This window comes from Nymphaea colorata, chromosome 11, assembly GCF_008831285.2.
Source record: "Nymphaea colorata isolate Beijing-Zhang1983 chromosome 11, ASM883128v2, whole genome shotgun sequence".
Classification (NCBI taxonomy): domain Eukaryota; kingdom Viridiplantae; phylum Streptophyta; class Magnoliopsida; order Nymphaeales; family Nymphaeaceae; genus Nymphaea; species Nymphaea colorata.
The window spans coordinates 11381427-11392741 of NC_045148.1; the positions used below are offsets into that span (position 1 = coordinate 11381427).

At 42.6% G+C, this 11315-nt stretch overlaps 2 protein-coding genes across 2 annotated transcripts; one reads left to right on the forward strand and one right to left on the reverse strand.

Annotated features, from left to right (window-relative positions):
- Positions 1 to 1100: 1100 nt before the first annotated feature.
- On the forward strand, positions 1101 to 3856 carry LOC116264247 (uncharacterized). The gene is made up of 3 exons (XM_031644357.2): positions 1101 to 1334; positions 1394 to 2241; positions 3435 to 3856. The coding sequence occupies exons 1-3, from the start codon at positions 1205 to 1207 to the stop codon at positions 3591 to 3593; spliced, it is 1137 nt and encodes a 378-aa protein (XP_031500217.1). The 5' UTR covers positions 1101 to 1204; the 3' UTR covers positions 3594 to 3856.
- Positions 3857 to 7236: 3380 nt separating this feature from the next.
- On the reverse strand, positions 7237 to 8996 carry LOC116264246 (probable sarcosine oxidase). Its single transcript, XM_031644356.2, has one exon. The coding sequence runs from the start codon at positions 8978 to 8980 to the stop codon at positions 7691 to 7693; it is 1290 nt and encodes a 429-aa protein (XP_031500216.1). The 5' UTR covers positions 8981 to 8996; the 3' UTR covers positions 7237 to 7690.
- Between the last annotated feature and the right edge of the window lie 2319 nt (positions 8997 to 11315).

Here is an 11315-nt window from a genome sequence, read left to right on the forward strand (position 1 = left end):
TTGGACCCAACATCCAGTACAGTTGACATATAATAGCAAATGCCTTTCCCTGTGCAATCGAACTAGAAGAGCTCCGTTAGCTCAGCATGAACAATATTTCTTCGGTTCAACTCAGCTTATACAAGCTCAGCTACGAACTAATATATTTTTAAATATACTAAATTACAGTAATTTCTATGACTGGCTAAGCTTATGTCATATGTACATATGTGGCCTCTGGCCTGTGCTTCTATCGTCGATTTTTTTATATTTACTTGTTTAGTTGACAGAAAAAAGAATTTGGACCATGTGGCACTTGTTTATGCATTCCTGAAACGTTTATAATATAATAGATTTAGAACAACTTGATTACCATGTTGAGACTCCAACTTAGGACATCATCGCTTGCCTAATTAAGCCTTGTTTCGGTTTATACGGCATGCCGACTCGATAGAGTGCTTCTTGCTCAAATTCTACCTTGATTTTGTTTTATACAGTACGACAAGTGACACATGAAAACCAGGTGTTCCATCTCAACTTATTAACATGAAGACTCTCACTTTCCCTTACCTTGAGGGTTCATGGCTGTGTTAGGACGTGGGTGAAGTCAATATATCTTCAAGCTCAACTTATTAAGCCAAACTAGTATGCCTGTTTGGCTTGAATTCTGCAAACTAATTGGATTTTATAATAGGCTTTTGTGGCTGATTTAAGGTGCCATGTGTTAGCTATTAACTATGTTTTTAAAATACTTTTTAAAAATTTCATTTGTACACATTTTATTTATTTTTTCAGTAAACTGTTTTTTAATACTTGTAATCAATTCACGAAATTGGCAGCCCTGCTGATTCAATTTACAAACCGATTTTTGCAACACTGCATAAGCATAGGCTAGGCTTGCGCAATTCCATTACCTTAAGTGCTTCACATTAATGATTAAACAAGTGAGGTTCCGGATTTACATTATTTTTTTCCTAATCTGAATGGTTCATATAAGCAAGCAAACACCCCTCAATGTCAGTCCCATGCTTAGCCTCTAGCAGAAAATCAATGAAGACCTGGTTACTTGTCCAATAGATCAAAGGTCTGCTTCATTAAGATTTGGATCCAGTTTAGAGCAGCCACAATCCGGTCCATAGTTGTCCCCCAAATTGGCATAGCCTGCTTAGGTATTTCAGCAGTGCTGTTGGAACGCCCTGAAGAATCCTCAGAGTCCCCGCCGTCCATGGATTCGTTGTTGGCCAACTATGCTTCTTCGGATGATGAAGATGAACAGCCGGAGGGAGGAACCTTAAGACCTTCCTTTCGTCCTCCCAATTCTGCACCACCTCCCCTGCCGGAACCCTTCTCTGCAAGCAATAGGGGCCAATCTGAATCAAAGGCCAGTCCCTTTGGTTCCCTTCCCCTCCCAAAGCTTCCTCTTCCCTCTTCACGTCCCTTCCCCCTCCCAAGTCTTCTTCGTCTCTCTTCACCTCTTTTCCTCCTCCCAAGACAAGCTCATCCCTTCCTCCTCCCAAGTCTTCTTCGTCTCTCTTCACCTCTCTCCCGCCTCCCAAGACAAGCAAGAGCTCTTCTTCGGGCCCTGCCCCCAAGAAGGTGATCCAGTTCAGGCCTCCCATTGACCCCGATTTGTTGAAACGAGGATTTGACGACGATGACGACGACGACGAAGATGAGCGACAATCGAAGATACCCAGAAAAAAAGAGGCGGATTCGAGCTCAAATATATCTTCTTTCTCGAACCTCAGCGCGCTTCTTCCCCCACCCAAGCAGTCCCTCGGGACGTCTTCATTTTCACGAAGATCAGTTATAGAAACCGACCGCAGTGAGGATCGAGTCGAGGAGAGGGCTTCTTCGAATGCGGAGGCTTCTTTGAATGGGGACGTTCCCTTGCAGGATTCATATCCGGAACATGGGGTTGAGTACCCTAATTGGGGTTATGGCGGTGATGCCTGCGGGATGGATGGTGATGCTGGCGGGATGAGTGGCGATGTATCGCAGTACCAGGGGAATTATGGAGAGTATGGTACTCAGCAGTACTGGGACGGTAACAGTGGGTACGGGAATTGGGCTGACGGGTCTTCATCCATAGGAGATCAATCGGAATCCTTGGTTGCGAGTATCAATGAGATGGAGAGAAAGAGAGGAAGGAATGAGATCCCCGCCAACGTAATTGAGGTGAAACAGGACCAATTGATGAGTAACAGGCCTAGACAGGACCAGGTCAAATTGACGGGGATTGCTTTCGGGCCCAGTCATCAGGTTTGCTTCCAGCTTCTGGTTCTATTTCTGTTCTATTATACGCCATTATGTAGAAACTCAGCGTTCATTCAAGAGTTAGTTTCTCTTTTTTTGGGGTGCTGTCAGTGTAATCGATCATAGTGGAAGATGATGAGCATGTTTGGTGATACAATTGATTATATGTGGCGAGAAACACCCAGAAAGTTTTGGACTTTTAGGCCATGTTTGTCTCCATTTCTTCCATATTGTATTCGTACCTTTTTTGTCATATTTCTTAATCATTGAATTGGTAAGTACGTAGCTACACGAATTTGCCTGGAGAAATTCTGTAAGGGGAATACTATGAATAGTAGTACTAATGAGAAGATGGAGGATACATCTTGTATAAATGAGCCCAGACATTTCTGGTACCGCAATTTGCTAGGATATCGGCCTATATAACCATTTTGGCTTCTTTATGCACGATAGAATCAGAATTCCCAGTTGGATGAGTTTGTTTCATCTTATGGGGTATCTTGTAGGAGAGCTTGTCTAATCATTATACTTCACCTGTGACTGCCATCTCTTAGCTAGAAGCATTTTTACAAGTCATTATTCACTTGAATGGGAAACTGTACCATGCCTATTAGCAGGTTCGTAGGTAATTCTACCTTAAATTTGAGAAAATAATTTAAATAACGATTGGCTTCAAGTATATCAAAATGAGCACAGATGAACTAAACACACGCAAGCTAGGTTCTCGATTGGTTCAGACTTTCTAGTCACAACCGGTCGGGTCCTAACAATTGGTATCAGAGTCGCCTTGAGGAGAATCCGGACTTCGCAAGCACTTGGACCTTGAAGATTCGGCATGCCAGATTGCCAGGACTACACTTATCGATCAGTTTGTCTTTTTCTTCTTAGAAATAATCTTTTCTCTATAACCACTTACTTTTGAATGTTGTTTCACCATAATTAGTTGCTTGCAAGTCTCTTGCGCTGAGAAACCTGATCTTGCTCATGTTCTATGCAAATTGCCTGAGAATATCGATAAATGATCCTATCTTCTAGTGTCTTCCCTAAGTTTAGAGTTGCTGATGTACTTCGAAGTGGATAAGTATCGATAAAAATGACTTATAAAGAGAATCAGTATTTTACCTTTTGCATGTCAGCAAGAAGTTTGTGAATTGTGAAGCGTTATTGTCTTCTTCAACTAAATGCTCTTCTGCCTGCAGCCTGTCTCTACAGGTTTGAAGCCTTCGAAATTGCATAGGAGGAAACACCAAATACAGTCACTGTACTACGATATGAAGCAGAAAGAGACGGAACTTGCAGAACGGCGAGCCAAGGGTCTTCTTACTAAAGCACAAACACAGGCCAAATATGGGTGGTGAGAAGGTTGTATGATTACATTAGTTTCTTGCGAGGGAAAAATCCGTTTGGGCGTGTATGATATGCTGAAAAGAAGACTGGTTCCCTGCAAAATGAATTCCTGAATGTCTTAATGGTTGTAATCGTTTTGGTTTTAAAACTTGCTGGATTTCCGTCAATTCAAGTCGGGAACAAAAAATTGGAAATCAGTTTGGTTTCAAGGCAAAATTTTCATTGTATATTACTTTGCAATATGGTTGAGATAAGAGGTCCAGACTTTCCAGAAGTGGTCTGACTTTTGAGGAAGGGTACAATAAGGTAGCATTTGAGTTTTGACTTGGTAATAGCGTCGGCAACGTGTTTGCTCGTGGTAGTGATTGAACAAGTATGGTCATTATAGCAGGTGAACAAACTCTGCAGCTTATTATATTAATGTTGGGTGCCCTCTGCAAAAAACAGTTCGAAGAGGGTAACAGTTCCTGAAAATTGTGTTGAATGGCGTGTTAAGCTTAGACCGTTCACAAGGACTTCGTTCACCTAGCTAGACAGTTGACTTGAGGTAACGAAAATTAGGAGCCTTTCTTTAACAGTCTTAGCCAGCCTTCAGCCACAAGCACTGTTGTCATTTTTAGTCTTTCTTTTATCTCATTCAAAATTCCATCCATTTGAAGTCGAATTTACTTGAGCTGATTTCTTGTTTACATCTTGAGATCAAAGTTGCAACAGGTCCATATTGAATATGTATAAATCATGTGCTTTCAGATAGTTTATTTCTTAGACGTTCTGCTTACCTCATAGGAATTCCAGCATGTGATACCCCTTAAATAGTTGTATGTTTTCTTTGTTTGGTCCTTTTAAAACTCGATCTCTACAATATATCGAGTAAAGAATGCTACACATATCCTGTGTGTGTGTTTGTACATATTACAGAATTCATCAAAGAAAGATCGAGCCGAACAAGGAGTTGCTGAGTGGACTCTATTGGACATCAAGTAAGCATTGAGTGAATATATACTTGGAATATGATCTGGACTATAAGTACCAAGATTTCGCTGGCTTGATGTTCAGGCCTGATGCTGACAATCAGTTATGGCTTGGACCGGATCGACTCCAACCCCGATCCCTCCAATTTCCATGAAATCGTGCTTCTTTTATAGTTCAACTTCCTTCCATGTTAGAACCGGATCACGTATCTGCTACTCAAATTCGTCTGGCCTCCTCTTCCAGTGCAGAACTCGGTGATAACTCCCGTGCATTTGTGATAGAGCTGTGGAGTAGTTCCCCGTCGACCCCCTTCTGTTTGGCACCACTCTTGTATTAAGAGGGCATCTCCCAATTATCATCAAAGTTTCAGGTGTTGGAAGACGTTAAACTCAATTAGGGAGTGTCCTCAGCTTCCGGCACAAACAATATGGTCCTCCGATATCCGAGCCTTGTCATGTCGAGCACTGTAGAAGCTTCTCTGCTAGTGCGAGCTCGAGATCAGGGACGGGTGACCGCAGATAGGTTGGAGAGTTTTGACATTTTGAGTCGCAGGTGGGGCAAAGCCACGAGGTGTGGACAATCAACAAATGCGCAAAGATCAAGTGCTTCCATATTTCCAATGGCGGGGAACAGCTCTCGATTTCCAAAGCTCTGAGATTCTTCATCCCATGCATTCTCTGCTGCAAAGCTTCTTCTCTGAAGTGCATAAATGATGTGTCTCAGATTGTCAGTTGCTCCATTGCCAGGCAATTTGGTGGAATGCTTAGATTCGAGCAGTTTAACTACTCATGTGAAAGGGTTTCAAGCGGAGCAATACTATTTCCAGTGATGGGCAGTTCGATAAACTCATGAAACTCGAACATCCCTTAAAATCCGTCCTTTTCAAAGCTCAAGCGTCAACTTTTCTCCTCCCCCCAATGATGGACAGTCGGGCGTGTACGCTAAAATTTGGGCAGTAATTTATTCTCAGCTTCTTCAGAAGCGGAAGCGTAGTCCTCTAACAATTCCTTTCTGCTCGATCTGCCCTCCCAACTTGTCGTCTTTACTCTCATTCAATTCTTTGATCGTCGGGAAATAGTGGGAATACCTTCACTTGGGGACTCTGAGATATCCAGCCAATATTTCCGACATGGCATAGCTGATCTTTCCTGCATCAAGCCCACTCCTCCAAGCTGTGCATATGTAACAACTTCAATGCCTCATTCAAGGAGTGCAGCTTCATTACCAAAACAGCGGTAAAACCTAAGCTCTATGTGACTCTAACTTTAGTGCAGACGACCTGAAACACCTAAATAGATCGTCCAAGTGGCCCTTGGGAGTCCTCTCCCTCTCCCTTTCCAGACAGAGGTTGTTCTCACTGGCCTTGGGGCCTTTTTCCGGTCCTTTACCAAAATTAGTTCAACCTTAAGACGGGGACAGTTTCTTTAGTCCGATCAAGTCCTCTTCCTTTTCATTCATTCTTTGCTTAAAAACCGCCCTAGTATTTTCTCTGACAAAACGGAGAAACCCCTTTTGAGATTAGCTACGATCTCAAAGATGAGCATTAATTATATTTGTGAATTTCTGATATGAGACTGGCTCTTCTTGACAACATTCAAGTAGCGGACGTCGGCTTGAGCTTTTCAACGGCCGAGTGTTAAAGAGGCAACAATCATGCAATCCAGCTCCTACTTAACATAGTTGGAAATTAAACGCGCAATGACCGCTTTCGTGTTAATTTGTTTTCAAGTTTTAACACTAATCGCCACGACATGGATAACTGATCAGACCAATGACTGTGTCTCAATTTGGTGTGCATGTGTGCATAAGTCTGTGTACAAACCACATCATTTTGGTAGGAGACAAAAATCAAACCTATTAAAATTAATTATTATTTTTTTGCAATCTAACCTTATAGGCATTATCTTAAGAGTGATTTGGTGAGAAACTATATTAAGTTCTAGATACCTAAAATCTTCATTCACTCACATATATATATATATATATATATATATATATATATATATATATATATATATATATATATATATATATATAACAAGAGTATATAATGAGGATAATTCTGTGTTGTCATGTGTTAGACGTTATTAGATAATTATTTTTTTTAAAAAAAGAATCTGTTGCTAAAGGCACCATTAATCATTGATAAAAAGACCATACATTGTTGGCATGGACATTGTAAACCATCATCGATGCTCATGTAACAATTGTTTTTCAGTATTAGATTTTCATTTTTTGCTATCCGTCACACAACAACATAAACTCCGAATACAATCACGTTTCTTAATTTATCTTACCGTTTAGTGCTTTTTTTTTTTTTAAATATTAGGCAATGACCTGTTCCTGAGTTGAAATTCGATCTTCAGACTCATTAAAACCTGAGCCCGGCTCGGCCATTCTGGGTCAGGTCATGGGCTCTAGATGGAGGTTAAGATCAAAGAAGATTAGATAATTGTTAAAATTGTTAAACGCATTGTCGTGTTAAATATATGTGCAATTTGTTGCATTTTGTTAAAATTATCAAATCTGAATAAATAATAAGAAACATAGATTGGACTCCTGACCTAAACGTCTAGTGCCTGACAAAATACAGTAGATGCAACTCAGCTTATTTGTTGGTTTCTCCTTTTTGCATTACTTCCACAATTTTTCTCAGGATGACAATCAATCACACTTCTACTATAACGACGAAATGGAATGATATATTAAAATAAAAGGCTTTGCAAGCCGATCTTATAACAGAAAAGAGAGATAACAGAGAGCGAGGAATCAGCAGCCAACAGCAAGAGGCGACCTACACAGAGTGCCTAGTAGATGTCACTCTTTGTGGCAGCCAATTATTCCACTTGCTCTCTGAAAGCCCATCGTCACGGAGTGACCATACCATTTTCAGAAGCATCCATCACCATGACAGACAACTACCACACTGTAAATTTCAGGATGCCTGAGAAATAAGATGGGACCTGGTCGCCATATTATTTGGAGTTACCATGACAACACAGCCATGTTCAATACAGAATTACCACACTCTGAATTTTAGAATGCCTAAGAATAAGATGAAACTTGCTCCCCATATTCTTTGGAGTAACCATTACACGGCAGCCATGGCCAACACAGAATCACCACACTCTGAATTTTACGATGCCTGAGAATAAGATGAAACTTGGTCCCCATATTCTTTGGAGTTGCCTTTGGGGTTGTCCTTGAATCTACCCAACCTGAAATGGCTGAGGTCAACTCCTTGGGCTTCGCCAGTCGTGACTAGGTCCGCTAGAATCCTCCCCATCACAGGACCCATCTTGAACCCGTGACCGGAAAACCCACAAGCGATGGCCACGTCCTTTCCGAGCTCGCCGCCGAGGAAGTCGACCACGAAGTCCTCGTCCGGCGTCATGGAGTACATGCAGCCCTGCACCAACACCGGCTCTTGGGCCTCCACTGCACCCTCAAACCGTGCCCGAATCCACGGCGACGCCGCATGCCGAAGCAGCTCCAAGTTCGTGGACCAATCCCGCCGGTTGGGGTCGCACGGCTGGCCGCCGTGGATGGCAATTTTGAGTAGCCCTGGGAAGTCCGCCGTGGGGGTGCCGTAGATGTACGGCTCATCGTAGCAAGCGAACGTCGGGAAACCGTTCTCAGGCAAGAACTTGGAGGCGGATTCGCCGTCCTTGATCTTCCAGTAGCAGACGGTAGTGTGCAGCGGCTGCACGGGCACGCAAGCCCCAGAGAACTCTCGCGCCAGCTCGCCGGCCCACGCGCCGACGGTCACGACGCACTTCCTCCCGCGGAACTGCCGGCCGGTCTTCGTGGAGACCGCGAGACTGCCGTCCTCTTGCCTGGCGACGGCTGTGACCTCTTGGTGGTCCGTCAGAACCGCGCCGTGGCGGAGGGCGAGGGCCTGGAACATGGCCACGGCCTTGGTGGGCTTGACGAAGCCTCCATCCCGGGTCACAACGCCGATCCAGCCGTCCGGGAGGTGGAACGCTCCGCCGAACTCCGCGGCGACGTCGGCGGGGCTGAGGAGCCGGTGCTCGATCCGGTTCTGCTGGCAGACGGCGACGAGGGACTGGAGGGTCGGGTTGTCGCGGGCACCCATGTCGAGTTGGGGCGTCTGGGTATAGACGCGGAAACCGATCTCCGACTCGGCCTCACGCCAGAGGCGGATCGACTCGGCGACCATCCCGGGGTAGTAGGGCTCCGGGTAGGTGACGCGGACGGTGCGGGACTCGCCGTGGGAGGAGCCGAGGTGGTGGAGGAAGCTGAAGCGCTCGAGGAGAAGGGTCTTGAGGCCTCGCTTCGACAGGTGGTAAGCGGCGCAGCTTCCCATTATTCCTGCTCCGACGACTACCACGTCGAACTGCTCGCCGGAATCCGCCATCTCCCTCTCCCTCTCCCTCTCTCTTTCTCGGTTCCCGGGAAGAAACATATACTGAGCTGTCCACTCCGTGACGGCGGGTAGCGCTTATAGAGAAAATGCAATATGTAAATGGGTTTGCATTTTAGACAAATTTCAAGAACGCCACTTGTTAAACGAATGAAAAAGGGCAGCTCATGCAATCTATTGAAACGCCTTTTAAAAGTAATTTTTCATTTCCCCCATTCTTTTTATTCCTTGTATTAAGAAAACGGATGAACAAGTGCACACCGATAATTTCAGCAGGTTTCTTTAAAACCCACTAAGTGAACTTGAAGAACTCACACTCACCAGTTTGGAAACAAAAAAAAAAAAAAATCAAAATCTAATTTGATGATTTAATGCAAAACAATTTATGATCCTTCGTTTTTTTTTTTTACAAATTTAAAGCTATTTAAAACCTTTGATTTTAAATCTTGTCTAAATTCAAATTGCAGAACAATTTCGGCGATTTATTCCAGATTTATAAATTTGGACCTTTGGAAATTACCCGTGAATGTGGAAAAGATGAATAAAATTCCGCGGAATGATATATATATATATATATATATATATATATATATATATATATATATATATAAAGAGAGAGAGAGAAAGAGAAACTATAATTTTGAAATGGCTTTTGCACAAGAATCGGATCAGGTTTTCACATAACTAAGCTAGCAAGTGGTTCAAGTGCATGTTAAAGTTGATGTATTGTCCATCAAATCAAACTCAAGAATTTCATGCTAATAAAACCAGCCAACTTGCAAAAATGGACCTATTAGAAATGATATGATAGGCAAACCAACTGCATGGAGCCTGCCACCCGGAATGCTGATCAGACTATGATGTTGAGATTTTGGTTCTTTGGTTCTATCCAATTTGACTAATATGTGGTCTACATCGTTCAGGCCATCTGAATTCAAAGCGTTTTCATCCTTATCCACCACACTACACTGAATGAATATTACAAATAGACCGTTTTGTAGTGGGAACAATAACAAATTGTTTCATAAATATATCGGCAGATTCATGGAACACTATATTACAGTATTTCATGAATTTGCTTAATCTTTTGGATAAATTCATAAACAATTTATTACTGTTCCAATTGCTAAATAAACGATCATTATCTCAACCTAAAATAACATCGATCCCCAAGAACCACTATTCTTCCAGATTCAATCAGGCTAAGTTTTGAGGATGGATCCACTTTCTCTGTCATAGTTAAACCAATAAAGAACTTACTGAGGAATTGCAGGTTGCTTAATGTTCAGACATCTAAGCAAAATAAACGAGTATAGAGTCACCCATCAAGTGGAAGTGGGTACTTAGATGCATGCTCAACAAGAGTTCCTTCACCTGAACTTGGTTTATTAAGTAACATAGTGCACTCAAGCATCCAACACCGGACTTGCTCCTATGTGTTCGTCTCTAGGTCCTTCGGACTTGATCCAAGAATCCAGTCTCTAGATCCATCGTACTCGTTCTAAGAATCCGATGGAGATCCGTGCTGCTGGAATCCAATGTTTGTTTAAATAGAAGATTTCCTTTGATTCTGACCTTTTCCTCCTACCTTCTCACCTTATGTGATGACCTCTTTGTATAACAGGATAAGTGACGAACGAAAAAAAAGTAATCTAAGTCACCAAACTAATAAGTTACTAACAAAACAAAAGTTATCTAACCATCAATCTAAGGGCGGGCAACGGATTGGGTACCTAAACCCGTGAAGGACCGGGTTTGGACTGGTTATTTGACACATGTGCCAGCTTAACAAAAAAACTTGTCAAGCTGAGCTGGCCCAAGTTGGGTATTGGGAGTCCGACTCGGTCCGATGTGTATTTAAAACTTATCTCTCTATATTTTTTATTTTGTTACACATATATATATATATAGCATGATGCTGGCAGTCGGCTCACTCAAAAACTCTTGGTGCTTCACATTTGACTCTCTTAGAAACCCTATGTGTGCCGCCGATGGCTCAATTAGAAACTTTTGGCACATCGTCAATGGTTTATAAGATGTTAAAATATGAAATATTAAAGGTTTCAAATATGGATGGACATTAAACTAAGTAGTTGATGAGCATAAAGTTGTCGTTTGGAACCGGCCTGATAACTAAGTAGGCTGGGCTTCGGCAGCCAGCAAGGGCTTTGGGCAGGCCCAAACCTAGCGTTGTCGAACCTTGAGCGGGGTGCTCCACCCGATGTACAGCCTTACCTTGAACACCCTCTCAAAATAAAAATCTTTGTTAAGCAAAAGTAAGCCTTACCCCCACTAAAATTATGGTGATAAGACTCAACCTACACCCAGTCCATATAATGTCTTAACTTTTTATGAAAACTTTTGGAAAGTTGTTCGT